This window comes from Protopterus annectens, chromosome 3.part0, assembly GCF_019279795.1.
Source record: "Protopterus annectens isolate FY-2018-M chromosome 3.part0, PAN1.0, whole genome shotgun sequence".
Classification (NCBI taxonomy): Eukaryota; Metazoa; Chordata; order Ceratodontiformes; family Protopteridae; genus Protopterus; species Protopterus annectens.
In genome coordinates, this window is record NC_056731.1 from 1274225245 (window position 1) to 1274251583 (window position 26339).

The following is a 26339-nucleotide window of genomic DNA, read 5'->3' on the forward strand; positions in this document are numbered from 1 at the left end:
ACGTTGAAACGTCATAATATCGAACACCTAAACATCGACCCATATTCATCGTATTCATCTGTGCCCCCCCTAACTAAATATACCAACTCTGAGATTGCACTACAGCAGAGAAAAGGGCAACACCGTGTAGTTGGCCAACTATATCTTTGCCTTGGAAGTATTCATCGATTCGCATAAATGCATTTCAATGAATACAGCTCGATGTTTGTGTGTTCAATATTACGATGTTTCAACATCATAATATAGAACCGTCTGATGCTTACGGACAGCACAACCTCCCCAGTTTTCTGAATTTGAGTGAAAAGGAGGGAAATCATAGGGGGCAGAGAGAGGCTGGTGGACATAAGAGGACCATCTGCAGAAAACTCTGTACCCCTTTCATCCAGCAAGGAGGGTACAAGTGGTAATCAGACAGAGGAGTATGTACTGCAGCACAGATTTACTTGAACATTTACAATTACAGTGAGAGACAACTGCACTATGCTCTTCATAGTCAGCATTGCAGTACTGATTCCTGGGAGGACTCCCTCAGCTGAAAATTGGGTGGTGGTTCATCTCTATGACCTTAGGAAATAAGATTTTGCAGTGAAACCTACTCTAGCCCTGGATGCATTGTCTAGGTTGTAGTGTTTTGTGAAGGTGAGCACTGAGTTCCATGTGGCTGCCTCTAGGATGGTCTGGGTGAAACTCATTTGAGGAAAGCAGTGAAAGTAACTCTGTGTCTGGTAGTGTGGGCTTTAATATGCCTAACTAATTCCTTTCCATAGTCTGAGTAACAAACTTAATGGACTTAGCTGTCCATTTAGAGATGGTTTGTTTGAAGACAAGTTTTACCTGTTTATCCTCTGCAAAAGACACCAGCAACTGCTCTGCTCTATTTAAGGGTTTTAGTTCTGTCTAGGTAGTACCTGATCTGCTTCTGCACATCCAGAAAGTGAAGGACTTGGTTTACCCTGTTTTGTTGATTTGGGTACAAGACTAGAAGATGGACAGCCTGGTTTAAAGATACCACCTTAGGCATAAAGGATGGGTTTGGTTCTTTACGTATGAGGGCTTGCAGCTCAGAAATTATCCTAGCTAAAATCACAGCTATGAGGAAGGTGGTCTTCCAGCTGAGCATCTTTAGAGAGGCAGTGGCTACAGGTTCAAAGGGTTAGTTTTTCTAAGACATAGTTTAATAGGGTTCCATCTGGGTGGTCTCAAGTGAATCACCCCTTTTAAGAAAAGTTTCATATGTGGGTGAGAGAAGACAGGTGGAGCATTATTCAGACAAGCTGGAATTGCAGACGTGTATACTTTAATGCTGGAATAGGAAAGGCCTAATGTAAAGAGGACTGATGGGTACTGCAAGGCTCAACTGATGTTTGCTTGAGTAGGACCAGTGTCATTGCTGTGACACCAGCTGGAATATCTTTTCCTTTTTGCCAGATATGATTTCCTGGAATTAGGCTTTCCTGTTCCCTTAGAATGGAGAGCACCTCCTTGGAGATAAGATACCATCCTAGGGGTCCACTTTGTAATTTTGAAATTCCACAATCCCGACATTCTAAATACTGACATTCAGAACTTCGAGACTGTGGAATCTTGAAATTACAAAAAAAAAAAAAAAACTAAAACAACAATAGGTCAACAAACACATTTTTGCAGGGGGGCAAGCCCCCTTGCAACCTAAATATACCAACTCCGAGATTGCACTACAATGAAAAGAATTTTAATGTTCCCATTCCACACTGTACAGTGATCTCCATTGACAGGTTTCGAGACTTCACAATCTCAAGGTTCTGAGTGTTGGTATTTAGAATGTCAAGATTGTGGAATTTCAAAATTACAAAGTGTACCCCATCCTAGGTGTCAAAACTCAATCTTTCTGGTGGTTAGTTAGGATGTGGATGGAAGACAGACCTCATGACCAAGCTAAGTGTATCTATCTTCTGCAGCAGGGTGCAGAATCTCCCCTTGCTAAAAGTCAGGATGAGAGAGAACCAGTGCTGTCTTGGCTTGAAGGGTGCCACTAGGATCATGCTGGCTCTGCTCACCCTGATTTTTGTTAGTACCCTGGAAATCAGGGGCAAGGGAGGGACGGCATACTGGAACCAGTTTGACCATGTGAAGGAGAATACAGCTATCTAAGAAGCTCCTGTGTATTGTGTTTTGGAGCATAACTTCTATAGTTGCTTGTTGTGGAGAGAGGCAACACGTCTATTGAGGAGATTCCCCACTGTGTAGGCAGATTCAAGAAAGTCCCTATTTTCAACATCCATTCATTGAGGTTTAGAAGGTCCATGGTTAGAGAATCTACTAGGGTATTGCTCTGGCATGGGATACAAGAGGCTATGATGTTTATCCCTATCCCTTGAGCCAGCATCCAAATTTTTATGGCAAGTCTGCACAGGGGGTAAGGCAGAGATCCCCCTAAATGTGGTGCTGTCTGTCCAGATTTGCAGTGTCCCTGGGATTAAGCTTTGTTGAAAGGCATTTATGGCCGGGCAAACTACTAGTAATTCCTTTTGTTTGTCCTTTGCTGTGGGGGTATCAAATGCCCTATACCTTCAGGGAACCTAAGGGGGTTCCTCAACCTATGTCTGAGCTGTCTGTAGTGATAGTCTTGTCTGCTTCTGGCAGAGTGAAATTTGCTCTTGGGTTCTTTTGTATGGTTTTCTTCTGCCATAGGAGTTCTCTTTTCAAACATGAAAGGCAGGATAACAGAGTTTCCAGCGGTTGGAAGTGCTGTTGCCAAACGTTAATTAGAAACCACTGAAGTTTCCTCATGTGCAGCTTTACAAATGGAGTAATAAGGATGCATGATGTTATGTACCCAGTATCCCGAGGAATTCTCTTGCAGTAATTAGCTGCTTTGGTAGCACACAGGTCAAGTAGCCTGTCATGAACACGATCCTGTCCTGGAGAAGAAAGGTTTCCCTAAGAAGAGGATCCTTGACTGAGGGAAGAGTGTGAGATTTTTGATTTTGAAGATTTGAGGTGACATCTACTTTCTGAAAACAGTCTATAGTGATCTATAAGGCATCCAGGATCTCTGAAGCTGATCTTCCCTGAATGAGACAGTCATCTAAGTAGGGGTAAATATGAAATCCTACAGTTCTGCAATGTGCTATTAGAGGATCCAAGCATTTAGAAAAATTCTGGATGCAGTAGCCCAAATGGTAAAGCACAGAACTGGAAGTGGGAGCCTATTGCTACAAATTTTAGGTATCTTCTGTGACTGTCTGCTATGGGGACATAGAGTTAAATGTCTTTTAGGTCTAGAGTGACCATGAAGGCATCTTGGAAGATTAAGGGCAGCAATTTCCGCAAATTAAGCATTTAGAATTTTGGAATGTTAAGGAACTTGTTTAGTTTTGAGAGGTCCAAGATGGGTCTCCAAGCGCCCTCTTTTCTTGGAACTAGAAACTTGAATAGAAACCTTTCCTTTCGTGTTGTTGAGGGGTGAGATGAAGGGGTCCTTGCTGAAGTAGCTTCCTGAGGATAAGTGGTAAGAAGCTTTCTTGCACTTTTGCTGGTTTTAGAATTCCCAGAAAGGGTGGAATTTCTCTGAATTGAATATAGTACCCTTTCTCTATGATGTTGAGGACCCATTAGTCCCTGGTAATGGCTTTCCACTGGTTTAGAGCAAGAGTTTTCCTGCAAAAGGGCTGGGAGAGATGGGAAGGGGTAATGGAGGGAGGGATGGAACATAGTCTCAGTTGATCTCAGTGCTGGGTGGGTTCTTTGGAGTCCCCTGCCTTTTGAGATTGTTCTGGTTACCATCTCCTAGACTGTCTTCAGGGGAAGCCTAGGTAGGAATGGCCAGGGTTTTAAAGGGTAGTTCTTGCCGTATCTTGAAGTTGGAGAAAGACAACATTCTTTAAAAGTTTTAATTTGTTAACCTTTCTGTTCAGTTTCTCAAAAATGTCTTCAGCTATTGGACCAAAAAGGAATTCCTTGTCCAAGGGGGCATCTAGTAGTTCAGTCTTTACCTGATCTGACAGGGGCTGGGCCCTGAGCCATGCATGTCTGTAGATGACAGCTGCTCTGCAAGAAGCATTTAAGTCATCACAGACACATTTTGTCTAAAGACTTGTAAAGCTTCTCTGGCTATCTCCCTAATTTCCTTGAATAAGGTTTTATCCACACTAGAGTCCATCTTAGCTAACATTTTATCCTGAAGAGATTCAAAGTACTTAAGCATATGGAACTGACAATTCAAAGCTTGCATTGTCAGAGTGGCAGAGGCATAAGCTTTTTCCACAAATCTTTCCCTGTCATTAGGCAAGGGATGTTTTGTTGGCCCTTTAGGTACACCTTTAGTAGATTCAGTGGAGACAACAGAAGAGCAGTCTTTGGATTTTTATAGAATTGCTTATGAGTTTCCACCACTCTATAAAACCTGTCTGGTTTCCTCAAAGCAGGGGTTAGAGTCAGGGTATAGATTTATGTCTTCAAAGACATCATCTAATATAATGTGCACTGGAAGAATAGCCAGTGGTCTGGGTGAAGGGAAATGTAGGAGTTCCCTATAGTGAACCTGGGTCTGGGCCTGGGAGAACTGCTTACTTTCAAACTGAAAGCCTCCTTCATTTTATGCAGGGTATCCCTGAAGGAAAGGTCCTGGGGGGGGGGGGGTGAAAGTGGTCATCTGAGTCTGACTCTGGGTAAGTTTGAGGTGGTAAGTGTCCAGAGAAAGACAATTCCTCCTCATCTTTAGAGCTAGAGGAATATTCCTCTTCCTGTAAAGTTACTTTCTTACTCCGTTTAGATGGAGTGGTCTTGGAAATGGATGAGAGAGATGATTTTCTAGATTTCATGAAAGCCATAAACTCCTGTGCTATTTTAAGCCAGTCTTGGGCTTCAGTCTACACAGAAGTGGTCAGAGGTGGTGGCAAAGCAAATGAAGTGATTCATTTTGATTTGATTGTCAATTTAACAGGCTGACTGAACTTTGACTATGACATCAATAGTTGGGGAAGACAAGGAGTCTCCCTCAGTAGGCAAGGTGCAGACTGTGGAAGCTGAGGCCTATGGAGAGACATCAGACCCAACCAATATGTGAACAGTGTTTGCATTGCAAAGGTAGAATGGAAGCCATAGTGGCCTCCTGAGGAGCATAGAAGTTGTTAGATCAAGGAACTGCAAATGCACCTCGCCTAGGCTGTTGGTTGATTTAAGATCAGTAGTTGGAACTTTTTTGGAAATGTCCTTAAACTTTTTGTCTTTTTTTTTTTTTTGGTATGGTGCCTGTGGCAGCAGTCCATTGCAATATCACCAAGGAAGCCGAAGAAGATGACTTCATATAGGTGGCCCTATGTTTTAGGGTTTTTGCATGGAATTTTTCAGTCAGAGCAGCCAGAAGAGTTGTGCCAAGGCCCCAAGCAGAGCAGACAAAATGAGTGAAAATCTTTATGTGGGATTTGCTTCCCACTCTTCAAGCAATTGTTTTCTTTCTTTTATATCAAATTAATGCAGAAATTTCCCCAATGGGATAGTTATCTCACTTGATAGAAAAGAAGATTTCTGGAAACATGAGCCAACTGACAGACTGAGACCCTAATGAACAAATGTGAAGTGCATCAGGCTGCATGGCTTGAAAGAACTAAAGGTGGTTCTGGTGGATGCCCTTCTTATACCCTGACATTCTGACATCAGCTGTTGGATGTCCATTGCCTAGGGATGATGCAAAGACTCTGGAAATCAGGCTGGTCATGGGTTTCTGCATGGTGGGAAGACCCAAGAATCAGTACTGCAACACTAACTATGAAGAACATTGCATAATTTCTAAGACTGGGAAATATGACCTTATGACATGTTTTTATCTGATTTTGGAGTTCGTATATATAACTAGAAGGGAGTTTGGGGGGTACATTCCCCATAAGGGGGGTTGCAGACCCCCTGAAAAATGATGCTCTTTGTTTCTTTTTTTTTTTACACTTAAATGTTATGTGCACTGAGGTTGCTTCTTGGCACAAGCATAGCTGCATGTCAATGTGGGCATTTTCAACAATTCTACATCAATATTTTATGTGATGATGTTGGGTGTATTCAATGTTTAGTAATACACCTATATGTGTGTCTGTGTGTGTGTGTGTGGGGGGGGGGCACGTCTTATTGTGCATTATAATTAAATATTTTGTTTTCCAATTGCAGTACTTTGTTTGGTACATGTTTAAAATAAGGGATCACAAACAACATGCAAAACCAAAATACTTAAACTCATATCTGATGTAAAATCATATAAAATGCAAATTAATGTGTAATGCTTTCTGAAACATTCTGTTCTACATCTTCAGGATCACTATCCCTTTATAAATGAAATTATGTAGTTGGTCCAGTGGTGCAGTGACACAGCATTTAACTGTGTTTACAGTGACCCAAGATCATCTAGCATATTAGATGGGTTTAACAAGTGAAGTGGTAGGAGAAAGCTGGTAAAAAAGCTGACGCTCTAATCACTACAACCAGAATGTTTTATTAGGTAAGCGCTTTCGGTGGTGAAAATGTCCCACCTTCATCATTATTTAGATGTGAAACTCACTAACGATAGGGACAATAAGCAGTATAAAGCTTCTATTTACAGGAAACCCACCTACTCTAATGCATTCTTGTTTTACACTAGTGAACACCCTTACTATCAGAAGAAGGCAATTGTTAAAGGCCAGATGGTAAGGGCTGCAAGGATGGTTACTGAGGGCGTTGATTTTGATTTGGAATGCGAAAAGTTAAAATCTATGTTCCTGAGCAGGGGGTATCCTTATTAATTACTTGTTGATATAATGATTGAAGTGAAAAATAAGAGATCATCTGGTGTTTTTAAACCCATTTTGGCTAGTAGGGCTCAGGCAGATGACAATGTCCTTACCCATAGCCAGGTTATACTACAGAATGATTACAATAGTCAATGAGGATAAACCACTCCATCTTATTTTCCTGTCCACTTTTTCTTCTACTACTATAAGGGTCAAGGAGATTTTCATTAAAAATTGGGTGGTTATTTTGGAAGAGCCTTCTATTTGTAGTAAATTGGGTATCAGACCTCACTTCACATTCAGGAGAGGTTTGAATCTCAAAAATTTATTAGAGAACCACAAGAAAAGGAGTTATGGTCATTCCCAATGGGCACATTTAGGTATGCGTAAATGTGGGCATTGTACACAATGCAAATGTATTCAGGTGAGCAGTACTGCCAACATTAATCATAAGAATTATAGAATTAATGGCTCCTTTAATTGTGAGTCTAAAGCAGTTGTGTACGTTGCATGTTGTCAATTTTGTCCCTCATTCTACATAGGGAAGACTGAGCGGAAATTGAGACAGAGAGTATACGAGCACTGTTATGCTGTCAGCAAAGGGGATGCCAATAATGCTCTTGCGAGGCATGTTTTGCAATTTCCAACTCATGAGTTTTTATTTTTAGTTTTACATCAGACCCCTTTAGGTCCGAGAGGGGGGCTGTGGCAACTACTACTTTTACAGAATGAGTTGTATTGGCAAATTAGAACTGCTGCATATATTTTTCCTGGATTAAATGATTATGTTTCCATCAAAAGTGTTTTAAAACTGAAAGCATTAAATAGATAAGCTATCAATTTTATTTATAAATATGGTTATACAGCATATATAGTATTATTAAAAAAGTTAGCATAATTAACTAGTTTTAGTTTCAATTTTAATTTTAACTTTTATATTTATATAATAGTGTTGCAGCACAGTTGATTTTAGCTAACATGTATTTAAAACATATTTAAAACATAATTTATGTAAACAGATATGTGCTTGATGTTATACATATTATGTGTGCACAGAGTCCTTTCTTCTTTTTTCTTCTTTTTTTCTCCTTTTTATATTTCCTTTCTTGTGCTATTTTGGGGATTGTTATTTAGCATGTATTATAGTATTATAGTTTCTATCTAAGTTTCCTAGCAGCATTTAGTATGTAATTTATTTTATATTTTGTAAGTCATTATTAATATTAGTGAGATATAATATTGTACATGGTGTTTTTAACATTGTATTTAAATTGTGTAAGGTTATTTTTATATATATACATTTTGGTAATTTAATTAATTAATTAATTAATTAATTAATTAATTGGTTTTTAGTGATTAAATCATCAATTAATTTGTTGATATGACTATATAAGTGTAATATTTGAGGTTGTTCCTGGTCTGATGAAGGTGGGACATTTTCACCACCGAAAGCGATTACCTAATAAAACATTCTGGTTGTAGTGATTACAGCATCACTTTTTTACCAGCTTTTTTACCAGCTTTCTCCTACCACTTCACTTGTTAACTTTGTGATATTAGATGGGTTTATATCACATCATCGAAAGCTCAAAATTATGAAGCGCACAACATCGAACACAATATCTTGAACCAACAAAACATCGAAACGTTGTGAACGGGGACATGGAACATTAAGGGTGTAGGGAAGGGGCAAGCCCCCATGTGCCCCACACACCCCGCTACTTAAATATACCAACTCCGAGATCATGCTATATTGTAGGAAATGGAAGTCTTCCATTTCCACACTGTAGTGCACTGAAGTGCGATCTCCAAAGTGGTACATTTAAATGGCAGGGGGTATGGGAGGGTGTAGGGGGTGCAGGGGGTCTTGACCCCTGCATGTAGCAATCTGTTAATGTGCACTCCACATTTTGTTATTTTTCTCCCCCTTTCAATGCTATGTGGTTCGATGTTGTGCGCTTCGGAATTTTGAGCTTTCGATGATGTGATATACACTCTATTAGATGGACAGCTGGCCAGAGACAAGCAAAATCAAGGAGCTGACATCAGCTCTCCTTCAACAAGAAGAGTTTTGTTATAATGGGACACCATCTAGTAGAGACTGGAGGGCAAGGTACCCCAAATAGTGTATCTAGTGGACAAGCACTCAGTGGAGACAACCACAACAGTACAGTATGACATGCACATAGTTTCAATGCATACCAGGTCCTCTTGGGAGTAATCCTGGTCTGTCTCCTTCTGTGTTTGAGTTTCTCTACAGTGAAACAAAATGTCCCTAGCCTTTCATATTATAATGTTCTTTTCTTTGACATTTCAAAGATGGAAACTACAGAACTTGATGTTATTAAGGGTATCATCCCTGTAGACAGAACAGCCACCTGTTGCTAGTGTTATGGACAGATTTTGCCAACCCAAACGAAACAAATAGGTCAATAGTAGAAGCGAAAGAATGAAGCTCAATTGGGGACAAGCATGAAAAAAAAAAAAAAAAAAAATATATATATATATATATATATATGGTTCTACCTGACATAATCACACTGCACACCACAATAACAACTGAAAACAAAACACATCCCCATTCCACAAACACACACACAACACAAGCACACCAAAAGTCAGGTAGAACCATATATATATATATATAAAATAGTTAAAACTGTATACACTTACTTTAAGTCCTGAAAGCTGTTAATGATTGCCAGTAAATGACCCAGAAGTCTAGAAATGTTCTGACCAGCTACATCATTCATTGCCCAGTCTTCTACAATGTTTGGAATTCTGTAATAGAAAATGGCTGTCACTTACACAGTGATACAATTTGTTATGATTCAACAGAACTAAGTCTATGGCATTTCATTTAATTAGTTTGCTTTTCTCTACATTGCTGTACTGCAATGTGTATAATTTTTAACACATTTATTTTCAAATCTGTAAGACAATCGTACAAAATCAAACAATGGCTCAGTGAAATTCATGGAAACTGATTCAATGTACAGTGCATCCTGCAACTGTGACCTAGTTATACTGTGATCCAAATCGCATAGCACTGCCTGCCTATGTAATAAATACATTAGTTCGTTAATCTGGTGACACAATGGTATATATTGTTGTAACCTTCCAGGACAAAGAGGTGGTGGTGTTGCTTGTGTGAGAGTTAGCCTTCAAATTGTTTTTTCTTGTGTAATGTTGCTCCTTGTTTCCTTCATTTCTACAGATGCACTCACAGTGCTGTTGCACAAGAAAATTAAGCCTTGATATTGTGCAACTATGTCAATTCAGAATACTGGTGATGAATTTGCGATACTTAGTATGTCTTTTACAACTGATCAGTAAAGACATCATAACTTAAGTCCAAGGTATAGTATGTACATCTGTGCTTTAGATGATGTTGTTAATTCACACTGAGGAGTTTGATACTGCCAACCCAGGTTGAAAGGACTTGTACACACACAGAGTAAACCTTTTTTTAATAAAACAGGCAATGGATGACGGCTGGGAACATGGAGTGTTGGTAAGTACTTTTGACAGTAAAACATGAAATTTTAAATTTATTTATCTTTCCAGCTAAACCAAGTGACCAGCCAATTCAAGAAATAGTCATGCTGTTAAAGAAATATTTTACACCAAGACCCTTAGAGAAAGTACAGCATTTATACTTTAATAGACACAATCAAAATCCAGATGAAGATATTGTGGCTTATAATGCAGAACTTAGGAGATTGTCAGGACTGTCTTCTCAGGAACAGACTTTTGTGTGAGGTTAGGGGGTCGAGGTCTTACAAAGTGACTCCTAGCAAACATGAATTTGACTTTTGCCATAGATCAGGAGGAAGCTCCAACATATATGGCTACATCTTTGCATTCAGGAGTCCATCATCACAAAACCGTCAACTACAGAATAAGGATGTTAATATAAAACTGTACTTTGTGCATTCAGACATTTCAGACTTAGTCCAAGGAAATTATAATAGCTGTGAAGGAAACCACAGATGCAGCAGTTGTCACTTCTGAGAAGCAGTTTGTTTATAAAGGCAAACACCAGGGACATTGGTAGAGGGTGCGCAACCAAGAAGTACAACTGGAAATGGACAAGGTAATGAAGGGAAGTTCTTTCCAGTATAGTAGAGCAACAACCCAATGCAAACTTTGTAGGTTCATAGGGAAAAAATATATAAAAATGTTAATTTGTCAAAAGTCATAAAAGTGTGGGAATTGTCACAGTTAGATTTAAGCATTTTATCAGTGGAATGCTGTATAGTGTCCCGTGCATAATGGAGGTGGATTCAGGATGTGATGATTTGCTAATTTAGGGGGAAACAAATGACACACTGTGGGCAGTGAGTATTCCCCCTGTTGTATTATACGATATGCACCTTGTTCACTATGAAAAATATGATGTTAAGCTGTTAGTTGCCTGCTTTGTCAATGCCCATCATAGGAAGGAACATGATAAATTGCACTTCATCGTTAATGAAGGTTACTGGGATGAATGGTGGGAATGGTTTGAACCCCTGGTATTTGACTAACAGTACTAGACAGCTTCACTACACTGCATCCTTTCAAAATGTATTTGAGGAAGGCAGAACCAAATCCAAAGGAGTACTTATTTCATTACCCTTGAACCTTGACATAGCACCCACATGTCTGAAATCAAGACTTAAGGAAAATTAGAAACAAGCGTAGAGTCAAACTGCAAACAAACTACTGAAAAACAACAAAAAATAGGCAGGCAACAGCAATTCTTAAACTTTTATGGCTAGCGCTTTCGTCAAGTATTCTTACACTCAACTTCATCAGACATTAGTTAAAAGAATGGTAGCCATATTTAAAACCAGATTCATAGTCACATGTTCAGACACCTCACATAACACCGTGTCACCTGATACAATTCTCATTTCTATAACACATGTACCTAAAAATTGTATAAACAATTGTGTATAAAATGTGTATACACTTTCCTATTGACTTAATACTCAAATTCATATGTACATATACAAAGAATACATAAATGTACATGAAAAAGCCAGCTAAAACATCCAAAAAACAATATTTGTTACTGTGTACATAAAAATTGTTACATGTCACTAATCAACCTGAATAAATTTCAGTTGAATGTCATAAATGCATATACTTGTGCATAAGGGGGCGGGGGATTTATGTGTATATAACAAACACAAAGAGTCCTCCAAATTACGTGTCTATTCACCTGAGTATTAGCCTTATATTAATGTTTTAAACTCCTCAGTTTCAAGACACGTGCCAAAGAGCATACTTCGTTCAACCCTGGTGTAACATAGGACCTGGTTCTAAGCTGCCAAATCAGCTCCTTCACCTCAAGTTTTAAGCCTAATGGACCACCTCTGATGTCAAATTCAATTTGGTCGACCACCCTGAATGTGAAGGAATGACCAGGGTTTTCTACCACATGTTTTGCAAGAGTGTTGTCTGCTTTGGCTCAACTAATGTGGTAAATATGCTTGTACACTCTTTCCCTTAGTTTACGCTCAGTCTTGCTGATGTAAACACCTGTACAAGACTGGCAGGAAGCGACGTAAACAACCATAGTGGAATTGCAATTAAATCTGCCCTTACAAGTGAGTTTTTCATCCAAGATGTTAAATCAGTTACCTGTTTGCATAAACCTGCAATAAGAGCAGGCTTCGAATTTGTACATACCTGGAATACATATCATCTTTGGGGGTGGCAGTTCCAAGAGGTTTTTCATATTAATCCCCCTCCTATAAACTTCATTTGGTGCAGGTCCAAATTTAATAAATTCTTTGTCTAAATGGAAAATATTCAAATTCTTTTGCAAAATCTGTCTAATGTTTTCAGCATCTGAACTAAACATAGTAATGAAGGCGTACCTATAATTGACCTTTAGGTTACTTCCACCTCCAACTGGTACCCTATCATCAATACTCATCCCCTGATTGCTGTCATCTAAAATGGCTTTAAAATAGCCATTTGTCCTTCTATTTTGAACTTCCTCAAATAGGTTGCTCAACATGTCTACAGGGTATCCTCTGTTTGTGAACATTTGCAATAACAATCTACACTCCTCCTCAATGTCAATGACTGTAGTACACATTCTTGTGGCACTGACCAGTTGTCCCTTTGCTATGGACCTTTTTTGATGTTGGGGGTGGGCACTACTGTAATGGAGGAAGGAGTTAAAATAAGTGTCCTTCTGATGTATTTTGGCTAAATACTGTTTGTTGGCATCATCCTTCCTTACTTCAACATCAAGAAAAGCTATTCCTTCAGTATGAAATACGTGGGTGAATACCAGAAAATCCATCGTGTTGTTGCAGTATGTCATAAATTCCTTAAACGTACTTTCTTCTCCCTTAAAGATCAATAAAATATCGTCCAAAAATCTGGTACAGTAATGAATCTCACCCTTAAATCTTTTTATGGTGTAATGCACAAATTGGTCCTCCCAAAAGGCCATTACTAGGTTAGCAAAACTGCCCCCCACTGGGGACCCCATTACCACCCCACTGGTCTGTAAATAAAACTGGCCGTTGAACAAAAAGAAATTGTTGGACAAAATTATGTCCAACAGTACTGTTATTAGGCCGATTTCAGATGCAGATGCCCCTCTTTTTACTAATAGTAAACCGAGCCATTCAATACCCACATCACGTGGGATGATGGTGTACAAATCTGTGACATCAATTGTGGCAAAGTTAAAATCAGGGTGAAAGACCTGGTTGTTTATTTCTTCCAAAAAAGACCAGGAGTCCTTGCAAATAAAGGGTTCCCTTGATACGTATTTTTTCAACAAACTGTACACAAATGTTGCCAGTGGGTATGTCACTGAATCCCTTCTATCCACAATTGGGCACATGGGAGGGTCCATCAAGTATTTGTGGATTTTTGGAATCCCGAAAATCACAGGGGTTTTAGGGGAAACCATAGTTAATTAATTTACCAAATTTAGATCAATCCTGTTCTCCATGATCAAGTCGTTAACAAACACCTTAATACGGTTGTATGCTTGGTTCACCTTGCTTAAAGAAACCTGCATATATGTAGCCAAATTAAGCACATTTTCCATTCTCTGTATGTAGTTTGTATGATCAAACAACACCAAACCACCATCCTTGTCAGCCTTAACAATTCTTACATCAGCATTCCTCAAGGTGTCTATCAAAACCCATTCATCCCTTGACATGTTAAAGGCTTCACTCCCTAGATTATTCACATTGTTGAACCTATTCCTTTTGGAAGCCGATAAACACCTAAGGTCAATGTCACACATCCTTCCAAATATATCCAACAATGGATGTAAGGGTGGATTGTAAACGCTGGGTACTTTACGCTCTGCATTTACACTCAACTCATTATTGAACAATAGGTTTAAATTGAGTTTCCGTAAGTACAACTTTAAGTCAATCCAAACACCACGAATGTCCATTCTTTTAGTTGGTACAAATGTCAAGCCTTTAGAAAGGACATTAACTAATTCCGGTTGAACAATATATTCCGAGTAATTAAAAATCTTAAAATCACCTCCAGAGTCAACTATTACCAATTTGCAAGGACTCCTGGTCTTTTATGGAAGCAATAAACAACCAGGCCTTTCACCCTGATTTTAACTTTGCCACAATTGACGTCAAAGATTTGTACACCGTCATCCCACGTGATGTGGGTATTGAATGGCTTGAGTTACTATTAGTAAAAAGAGGGGCATCTGCATCTGAAATTGGCCTAATAACAGTACTGTTGGACATAATTTTGTCCAACAATTTCTTTTTGTTCAACGGCCAGTTTTGTTTACAGAACGGTGGGGTGGCAATGGGATCCCCAGTGGGGGGCAGTTTTGCTAACCTAGTAATGGCCTTTTGGGAGGACCAATTTGTGCATAACACCATAAACAGATTTAAGGGTGAGATTAATTTCTATACCAGATTTTTGGACGATATTTTTTTGATCTTTAAGAGAGAAGAAAGTACGTTTAAGGAATTTATGACATACTGCCACAACACGACGGATTTTCTGGTATTCACCCACATATTTCATACTGAAAGAATAGCTTATTTTGATGTTGAATTAAGGAAGGATAATGCCAACAAACAGTATTTAGCCAAAATACATCAGAAGGACACATTGTAACTTCTTCCTCCATTACAGTAGTGCCCACCCCCAACATCAAAAAAGGTCCATAGTAAAGGGACAACTTGTCAGGGCCGCAAGAATGTGTACTACAGTCATTGACTTTGAGGAGGAATGTAGATTGTTATTGCAAATGTTCACAAACAGAGTATACCCTGTAGACAAGTTGAGCAACCTATTTGAGGAAGTTCAAAATAAAAGGACAAATGGCCATTTTAAAGCCATTTTAGATAACAGCAATCAGGGGATGAGTATTGATGATAGGGTACCAGTTGGAGGTGAAAGTAACCTAAGGGTCGATCATAGGTGCACCTTCATTACTATGTTTAGTTCAGATGGTGAAAACATTAGACAGATTTTTCAAAAGAATTGGAATAAAGAATTTATTAAATTTGGACCTGCACCAAATGTAGTTTATAGGAGGGGCATTAATTTGAAAAACCTCTTGGAACTGCCACCTCCAAATATGATACATATTCCAGGTATGTACAAATGTGAAGCCTGCTCTTATTGCAGGTTTATGCAGACAGGTAACCGATTTAATATCTTGGATGAAAAATTCACTTGTAACAGCAGATTTAATTGCAATTCCACTATGGTTGTTTACCTCACTTCCTGCCATTCTTGTACCGGTTTTTACATCGGCAAGACTGAGCGTAAACTAAGGGAAAGAGTGTACAAGCATATTTACCACATTAGGAAAGCCAAAACAGACAATGCTCTCACAAAACATGTGGTAGAAAACCCTGGTCATTCCTTCACATTCAGAGTGATCGACCAAATTGAATTTGACATCAGGGGCGGTCCATTAGGCTTAAAACTTGAGGTGAAAGAGCTGATTTGGCAGCTTAGGACCAGGGCCTATGTGACACCAGGGTTGAACGATGCATGCTCTTTGGCATGTGTCTTGAAACTGAGGAGTTTAAAATGTTAACATAAGGCTAATACTCAGGTGAATAGACACATAATTTGGGGCACTCTTTGTGTTTGTTATATACACATAAATTTCTCGCCCCCCCCCCCTTATGACAAGTACATGCATTGATGACATTCAACTGAAATTTACTCAGGTTGATTAGTGACATGTAACAATTTTTATGTACACAATAACAAATACTGTTTTTTGGATGTTTTAGCTGGCTTTTTCATGTATATTTATGTATTCTTTGTATATGTACATATGAATTTCAGTATTAAGTCAATAGGAATGTGTATATACATTTTTTACACAATTGTTTATACAACTTTTAGCTACATGTGTTATAGAAATGAGAATTGTATCAGGTGACATGGTGTTATGTGAGGTGACTGAACATGTGACTATGAATCTGGTTTTAAATATGGCTACCATTTTTTTAACTAATGTAATAAGAATTACTGTTGCCTGCCTATTGTTTGTTGTTTTAAAATTAGAAACAGATATAAACCACTTGGTGAAACAAGGTGCATTAGTTCGAGTGACACACCTCACATGGGTTAAGCCTGAAGTCCCTGGTCTTTAACCAAGTGGGGACATGAGGATATGTGATGACTACAAGTGGGCAATAAGCAAAGCATTATACGTTCACTCATATCAAACTACTGATGTCAGTCATATACCTGGCAAATCTGTCCAGCCATACAGCCACAACTTCCTTTTCCTATTTTTGCACATGGGGTTGGGGTATCACCTCAGTTACAATCATCTAGAGCCAAGGTTCACACTGCCATGTGGCTAGCCCTGCTGTCCTTGTTCTTCCATATCACACACTGACATGCACACTCACACTGATAGTCAATTTAGTGTGTCCAATTCACACAGTGCAAGTCTTTGGGATGTGAGTGGAAACCAGAACACCTGGAGAAAGCCCACACAAATACATGGATGGTATGCAGACTCTACAGAGGAGGTACCCCAGCTGAGTTTTGAAAAAGGGAACCTCTTGCTGTGATATGACAATGCTATCTGCTGTGCCACTGTGCTTATCAAAATTACCAGTGGATAATGCAGCTTCAGAGGCAGTGGAAATTATCACAAATAAGGATGCCAGTAAAGCTACTTGCATAAAGTATGGAGTTTGCAATGCACCAGAATCTTCCAAAAATCAGTGGATGACTCTGTTTGGTCTCCAAGGAGTAGAACCTTACCTGGACGTTATTCTGATTGGGGCAGTTTTTATGCAAACTCTTGCATGGATAGCTGCATAAAGTGCTCCAAAAGTCTGCAGATGTCAGGCTGAGATTAAAGGAAATAAGTATGTGTTTGGGGCATCAAGTGTTAAGTTCCTTAGTTTTAATGATGGTGCAGAAGTGATCTATCCTACTGACATGAACATCAAAGCTATCCATGATGCACAAAAAAGCAAAAAATAAACAGTAATTACAGGCATTCCTAGCAATATTGAACTTTTCCTTCCTTCCTAAAGATTAAAGCCACTACAGCTGGGCCTCTCCACAGACTTCTTGCAGGAATTGCTACCTGGAAGTAGACATGTACTCAAGAGAATTCTTTTGAGGATGTTTAGAAAGTGCTTCTGACAAATTGCGCGTAGAAGAAACATTGAATCTAATGTGTCATACCACACCTCATGGCACTGCTGTTGTCTTAAGCCATGAGCTCAATGGTGGTTGTGGAGTTCCAATGACTTATTATTCAAGAACTGTACCTACTACTGAAATAAATTATGCTCAGTTTAACAAGGAAGCTCTGGTCACTGTGGCCATGTTAAAGAAATATCACAAGTATTTGTATGGCATATGTTACAGTATTATAAAAGACCATGAGCATGAAGGCATTTGCCAGATTGCGGTCTAAACTGGATAGAAACATTAGGACTGCTAAAAACTAATGGCCCAACACCTCAAATTATTTCATCTTGCAGGCTCATGCAGTCATTACTCCTGAATGCGTATGATTTGAACAACAGTTCTGTCCTGGCAGAGAAATTGCCACACCAGATGCATAAAGTTGCTTGTACCAGAAGTGGAGATTCCAGAATTTCAAGTTCCACCTGTATTATATGCTCTCATGCTGCCATCTGTCTAAAAAAACTCACTGCAAGCATCCAGCATTGCTCATACAACATCTGTAGACCAAATACTAACTTGTATATTCAACTGGGTATGGAGGGGATGGCTAAAGGAAAAATTAAGTGAGGAATTCAAACTTTCGGAAATGTACCAACATAAGTTAGCTGCATACAGGAGCTATTTTTCCATTGAAATGGAGTCATAATTCCAAAGGAAGAATAAAGCATAATACTTGTTACCTAGCATGAGGAGCATTCAGGAATTGCCAGCATAAAGGCACTTGCCAGATGGTGGCCTAAATTGGATAGAAACATTGAAATGTGGGTCACTAAATGTCCCTCAGTACAATCTGCTCAGCATGCCCCAAAAAGGAGTAAAGCTCACCTGTGTGAAGTGCCCAAGAACCCATCATTAACCATGTGCGCCCCTTTCATGGACAATCATTCTTTTTTATTACCAAATTCTTCCATGAATGACTGGAGGCAGCCTAATTGCCTTAGCAACATCAAATACTATTATGCTGATAATGAGGAAGTTGTTTGTCCTGCTTTGTCTACCAGATACAACTGTATCGGACAACAGCCCATGACTGACTTCAAAGGACTTCCAGGTATTCTTGCAGTATAATCATATTTGTTATACCAAGATGGCTCCTTTCAATATTCCTTCTAATGGCACAAACCAGTACGGATAATCCCAAAAGAGTTGCTGTTGGTAAATGAGACCTAATGCTGAAAAAATTCTTGCCATAGTAATATGTAACTTCTTGTGCCAGTATTGACTGCAGTCCGGAAGGCTTGTTGAACAGGAGACTTATAGATCATGTGCAAGGGGAACGTCTTACCTAGCGAAATCACTCCAATGACACTCCTCTTAGTAAATCAATGATCTGCTACTCCAACTTGAAGTAACCACCAAGAAATTCACTGTCATTTAAACATTAGATCCTTCATAAAAAAACAAAGTTGCTTCATACCTCTCAACTGGCCAGATTTTCGTAGAATATCCAGATTTTTGTTTCATTGTTTTTGTCTGCTCCTCATAAAATTTGTGGCTTTCTGGTAAATCTTTGAGGATTAATGACAGACATTTAAGTTTTAGATTTCACACCTTCAGAAAGTACATGCTAATTCAAAACCATGTATTCTATCAACTTTGCAAGTTAATGAGAGCAATATTTAAAAATTGTCCCTATTTTAAGCCTTTGTCCTCCCCATTATGTTTGGCTTGATCCAGAATTCTTGTGCTAAGAGGTTGAGAGGTATCATTTGCTTTTTCTCCTGGTCTCATGCCTACTGCGACCCATATCATCACACCTAGCACTGTGATGATGTGAAGTTGGGGGTTCTGGTACTGTGCTATCTAGCAATTACTCTGGCTATGAAAAAATAAAATAAATAATAAAAAAAAACACAAAGTCAAAGTATCGTCCCCCAAGCAACATTAACACTTAATGATTAACATAACCTATGTTCCAGAAGTTTGAAAGTTTGAACTCTTGTATCTGTATTTGTGTGTGTGTGTGTGTGTGTGTGTGTGTGTGTGTGTGTGTGTGTGTGTGTGTGTGTGTGTGTGTGTGTGTGTGTGTGTGTGGAGGGGGGGTATATGCATTCAAAAAAAAGGGAATTAGCACAAATCACACCTCTCAACCTCTTAAAGCAAGAAATCTAGACAAAGCCATAAATAATGGGGAGACAAAGACCACAAAATAGGGACAGATTTTAAATATTGCTCTTAGAAACTTGAAGTTGATAGAATAACATGCTTTGCATTAGTATGAATTTATTGAAGGGCATGAGGTCTATAACTCAAATGTCTACCATTATTTTCAGACTTTAGTCCTCAATGATTTGCCATTAACTTGCCGGAAAAACACAATTTTATGAGAAACAGACCAAAAATATGAGACAAAAATCTGGACATTCTGCAAAAATCTGTACAGTTGAGAGCTATGGCAAATACATACCCATTTCCCATTAAGTTAGCACATGTACTGTTAAAAGGGTAATGGGTATGTATGAGAAAATACCTTCAACAGTGCTGAATGTTTTGTGAAAACCAAGACAGGACAGCTATCACCAACTCGATATCCTTGAATGACACCCATGACATCTGCACAGGCGAGAGGATTGGCTATGAAGCTTTAGTTATTTTACATTCCTATTTTCACATAAAAGCATTACTTTGTAGAATGCAGATGTTGCATTTTGTTTTGTCGCAATGCACATGATCTTAAAGACATGTTTAAATTAGCTTCACCCTGACCTAACATCTGACTTGCAGCTTAAAGAATAGGCTCAGTGCAACACATTTACAAAAAAACAGAGGAGTGTTTCAAAGCAAAAGATGGTATGAATGCTAGCAATTATTTATGCCACTGTCCCATGAACTGCCAGTAACAGTCATAAAGGCACTGAGGTCTGTGTCTTAGAAGATAAAGAAGACGACTCTTGATTCACTTGGAGCTACATTCACCAGCTGAGGAAGGAGTTGAGGGCTACATGCACTTTAAGGAAAGTAGTTGCATGAAAACCTCACTAGAATATGATAGCCAACAACCTTTTATGTCACAGCATGAGGTAAGAGTTTTAATGCCACTTGACTTGCTTCCCAAAGAGCACACAGCTACCAGTATGGAGTCTCCAGAAGATGTTCCAGGATGCCACTGAAAGATGATCCCTTAGCTTGCCTTTTTAGAGGATAATGTTGTCTAGGAGGAAGGGACAGTAAATCCTTTTCAAGCTTTCTTGCAGTGTAGCAGAATGCACAGTGACTTGAGTGGAATTTGCCTCGTCTTTTTTTTCTTAGTTCATTGTATGTTCCTTTTCCCTGTTTTCCTAGATGTACTTGCAATGTTGTTGCTGATTAGCGAACAGAAGAAATAAAGCACTGATGTTCTGCAACTTAATGCCACCTGTGTCAGTACACAACAGTGGTCACTCCTACTACATGTTCTAATCTGCCCTGCCGTGGAACTCAGTGTAAGGCTTTGTAAATATACTGCTGCAAAAGCAATACAGTCAAGTAAAGTATAATACTGGTATGGTTTGACCACTCCCTTAGCAACACTGTATAAAAATGCTCATGATCAGTAAATCCCTACTTCCACCTTATTTATTCAGTACAGTTTGCCTATGATCTAAGGTCCACTGTCCCACTCACATAATGTTCAGGAATACTGACCAATTGCATCTATCTCCACCACCCACTTTCCACTAATTTCCCTAATATCTATTGCCTAGTCTTGTAATACTCCCACAACTCATTAGTTTATGTAATGATTATTGTGCTGAGTCACCTCTCCCACAATATAGCAATCAATGCTCAGTTCCAAGGGGACCCCTCTCTCCTTTCCTCCCTTTGCCAGTGCCACTGGTGGTATGCCATATTTGTCTAACACACCTTATATACATGAGGAATACCATGGAGAGATTCATAAATATGCTGCATATTGCAATTGATTTGCATAGCACCAGGTAGTCATGAAGTGGAATACAATGCACAGATTAGCACAACCCAGTGAAATACAGAACAGCCTGCATAACACAGCTGCAGGGAATTAAGGCAGGTACACAGCCAACACCTGGATGTACAACATACTTCTTTTGTCTTGTTCAGCACATAGCAGCAGATAAGCCAATGCGTTGTACATGACACAATAATGGACAGTTTTTCATAAAATTATAAGCTTACAGTCACTCCGCCATTATGTGGCTATCTCCATAAATCAATCCTTTGAAATTTAAGTATAGTGTATACAATGTCAATTTTCATCTGACTACGTAGTCTGTTAGGTAGTCTGAAATTTATATAATGCCTTATTCTAGTGTTTACATAATTTTTATGCAAGTATGCATACTGCATCACCAGTACTACTGCATAGTGCATCATCATCATCATCAACCACCCTTTTGCCATTTTTCTATATGGTGTTGGGGTGTCATGTCAACTGTCACCATCTCTCTTGATTCAATGCCATTCTCCTACCTTCTTCATCAGCCATGCCTGCTTGCCACAGATCTTCTCTCATACAATCTATCTCTCTGATGGATGTCCTTGTTTCCATTTACCTAGTTCCTGTCTATCACAAATCTTCTTCACCAGATTGTGTTCTGCTTTTCTGCACGTGACCAAAACAACCATAATCTGTTCTCTTCGACCTTTTCTGCAGTTGGAGCTACTTTGGCTTCTGCTCTTATGTCCTGATTTTTGTTTCCCACAGTGTGCATCCTACCACCCTTCTCAGGCTCTTCATCTCCATCACTAGCTTCCTCAAATGCTCTGCCTTTAGTGCCCAGGTTTCTGTATTATACAGTAGTACTGGTTGCACCACTGTTTTGTACACCTTACATTTCAGCTTTTTTGGCATTCTTCTGTCATACAACTATCCCTGCTACTCTGTGCCAGTTGGCTGTAACTCCTCTAATTCTAGCTTTCATAGCCTCATTCAGACTTCCCTACTCCTCAGCCACCCTCCCAGATATCTGAAGCTGCTAACCTGTTCCACAATCTTCCCTTCTACCTCAATTCTCAGCTTCTTCCGATGACCCCAGTTTGCTGCCATTACAACTGTCTTATCAGTACTCAGTTTCATCCCATGTTCCTTCAGTTGTTTTGCATTCCATTCCCTGGAGTTCTTGCTGAGAGTCTGCCTGAAATGCCACATTGCCTACATACAACAGCTTTGTTGAGCTGCCCTCTCCAAGTGTTTTGCTAATAAAGTCTATCCCCAGTATGAACAGCAGTAGGCTCAGATCTGAACCCTGATGCACATGTACTGCCCCTAGGAACCCCTCTGAGACCAAACACCATTTGTACTCACATTATTGGTCCTTGTACATAGCCTGCAATAATTTTACTGCTGTTTCTGGGACTTTGAATCATTGCAAGACTGCCCAGATCAGCTTTCTTGGGATCTTGTCACATGTTTTCCCAATGTCTAGGAATGCTCATTTCCTCATCTCTACCCTCTTCTCAGCTATGTGTTCCACATCGGGTCGATTGTGCTACATTCTAATCTGAATTTGAACTGCTCATCTCCCATCTTACTTTCTACAACTCTGCATATTTGTTTCTCACCCTTTGCAGAACTTTCATGCAGTGTGACAGGAGTTTGATACTTCTGTGCTGCCAACAGTTGTGTACGTCCTCTTTGGTCTTGTACACTGGCACTAGTATGCTTATTCTTCAGTTACCTGGAATATGTCTTTCTCTCCACACTGTTATGAGTACCCTCAGGAGCCATTTCTCCCCTATCTCACCCAATATCTTGATCATATCTGTTGTGACCTCATTTGACCATGGTGGTTTCCTTGACTTAATTTTTCTTAGAGTTGTTCTTACTTCTTCTATGCCAGGCTCCTCCTTTTCTTTAATTGTATGCTGTGTTTGGGACAGTAAAGCTTCAGTGAGTTTTTTCTTCATTCAGAACTCTTTCTATCTGCTTTAGATGTCCTGTGGACTGGAGAGCAGATTGTTGCTGGCATCACTTATAAGGGGTGTTTGACTGTCTTCTTTATCTTTCTGTCTTTGCCTTACAACCTGATAGAGTTTCTTCATGATGTCTACTTTGTCACTTTCCAGAAGCTGGTAGAGTGCCTCTGATGCCTTGTTCTTTGCTACTGCAACTCCCCTTAGCCTCCTTTGTTAGTCAACCAGTATTCCTTCTAGCCTGGTCTGTTTTTCCTATCTCCCACTTTTTTCAGCACTACTTCTTTCTTTTGATGACTTCCTGGACTTCTGCATTCCATCACCAGCCTTCCTTATGGGCCTTATTTCCATACCTAGCACAGCCACATATCTGTTCAATAGTCCTCACACATGCTGTTTTGAGACAGTTCTATTCTTCTTCAGTTGCACTTATTTCCTCTTCTTCCTGAGGTGGCAGAACCCTAAGTAATGTGCTGAACTCCTGTACATTCTCTTCAGTCAATTTCCAGGTCTACAGCCTAATTTCTTTTGACCTTAGAGCCTTCTCTGACCACTGCTTGCAACTGATTGTGGCAACCAGTGGTTTATGCTGTGGGCTGACTGTTTCAATGGGGATGACTTTGCAATCTCTGATTCTACCCCAATGCCCTTTCCTTACTAGGAGGAAGTCTACCTGAGTTGTATGATGGTCACACTTGTATGTGATTTTGTGAATGTCTCTCTTGATATGTTGGCCAGACTGAAGCCATTTTTTTTCAGACTGAAATCTAGAATGGCTTCTCCTTCTTTACTCCTGTTACCCCACCCATGTAGACCCAGGCAGTCCTCATACCTTGTTCTCTGTCCTGATATGTGTATTCAGTTCACCCATTATCAACACAAATTCATGTCGTACTGCTTCATCTAGAAGGTCCTTAAACTGCTGTCTGAATGCACTCTTTTCTTCATTATCACAATCCTGCTGTGGTACATAGACTGAATTATGAACGGTGGCAGGTTGTTTGGTTTTACATCTAGCATTCGCTCAAAACAGCTATCCCAGGTAACACAGTCTGGGCACCTTGATACTGGCCGGCCAGAAGCTAACTGACCCAGGGCTACTGAGCATTATAGCAGACACATACTGGCTAATAAGGGTACATACATCCCTCCAACCGTTAACATGGGTCCCTGGCATAGGTCAAGTAGGCCAGATCCTCATCCCACCACTGGCAAATATCCATGCCCATTTGGTGTTATTAGTCAACATGACTGAATCACCTAGAGACAATTTTTACACCACCAAGTGGCTAGCCCTGACATGGCACACAGTCTGTGATCCATGTTCTCCTATTTTGCAGAAACTCCTCACCACAGCTGATGCCCAAAGCGGTTATTCTATGCAATTCTTCTACCTATAAGCACCATCTAGAGCCTATACTGCTGGCCACAGTTCCATTCTTGGGTGAGTTTGAGGTGGAACAATTTAGCATGTTTTGGGGCGGTGGGAGGAACCCCACAGAGACACAGGGAGAGTATGCAAACTCCATACAGGTATTGCATAGAGGTCAGACTTGAACTTTTTACTTTGTGTATGGGAGACAAAAATGTAACCATTATACAACTACTAGTGTATAATGCCAACTGTCATAAAAGATGTATGCCAATTTGTGCTGCCCAATAGCTTTTATATCAGTCCTATTCATTGTAGTAAAAATGTTCAGAAGTAATTTGTGAAATTGTCTAGAAGATTGATTCAAAAATATTCCAAACAGAAAGAAAATTAAGAAGACAAAATGGCTACCAGCACTAGTCAGTTCACTGGCACTGTTTTTTTCTTCAGAAGTATGGTGTTAGACATCAGTAACACCATCCTGTAAAACCTGTAGAACATGTAACTGTCAATCATTCGCTATATGTCAACTTCTTTATATATCGATGTCTTTATATTAAACAGTTTTACTTTCATTGTAATATGTGACATGTGAGCTTTAAGAAACACAAATGGCGGTATCCTGGAATTAAAAAGAGAAAGGAATAAACACATTTACATAAACACAATAAACAATAATACATGAGATGGATTTATAAAGAGGAATGAAAAACTGACGTGACTGGAATCAGAAACAAACAGTGAAGGGAGGGCTGCATGCTGAGTTATAATGTGTGAAAAATAAACTGGAGGAGATGCATTAACAATGATGTACTAACTTAAGAAATTTACTGCAGTCAATGTGGATAAATCTTCATGTTGCAAGAGACAAATTACAGGGAGCAAATACAGACAACAGTACAATAAGAAGTAAATGTCCCAAGACCATACATCTCAAATGTTGCTGAATTTGCAGAATGCTTGTGAATTTTTTATCTTATGTTTGACCCTTCCCTCATAAGTTATCAGGTAATCAATGGTGACTTCTGTTAAGTTCATAATGCGATAGTTTACACTTGTATTACTATTGTTTAGAAAATGCACATTGATGCAAAAATTCTTATTTTAAGTGCATCACAGTGCTATACAAAAACTGTCTTATTTTTTAATGGCCTTGCGACACAATTACTTAAGAATTTTGCTTTCTCAGGAATCTGTGAAAAATGGAGTTGGAAGGTTTGCCAAATAATCTGTTACTAGTTAGTAGTTAATAAGGATTAAAATTTGAATAAAGAAAGAGGCTATGGTGCAGCAAAAATAAGTGTCCCCCTGTTGGTGAGTGGATGGTACAAGGCAACAGTACATGAACTTATTCTCCTGCTGTGAGCTATCAATCACAGAAGCAAACAGCTGAAATTACCTTTGCCACTTTGACAGATACAAAGGGGAGGGGAGATGAGTTTATGGACTATAACTCAGGCATAACAAAAGAAAAAAAATGTCCACTTTACAAAGAAAATGTAGTAACAGGCACTGAGAATACTGTTCTGTGTGATTATCCCTGTTTGCCTTTTAAGTAGTCATTAAAAAGCAACGAATGGTAATTAAACCTGACTGACTAAAAGAAAGCAGGGTATACATGCATTGTGGGATACCTAGAGGCAGACTAAAAAATCACCATGTGGGCA

General features: G+C 39.3%; 1 protein-coding gene across 4 annotated transcripts in view; it reads right to left on the bottom strand.

Moving 5' to 3' along the window:
* The window catches only part of LOC122796727 (exocyst complex component 3-like protein 4), a 2022901-nt gene that overhangs the window by 371676 nt on the left and 1624886 nt on the right, over positions 1-26339 (bottom strand). For all 4 annotated transcript variants that reach the window (XM_044065430.1, XM_044065431.1, XM_044065429.1 and 1 more), the window contains one exon: positions 9411-9518. In XM_044065430.1, the coding sequence (XP_043921365.1) occupies positions 9411-9518 (108 nt within the window). The remainder of the gene's footprint in view (positions 1-9410; positions 9519-26339) is intronic.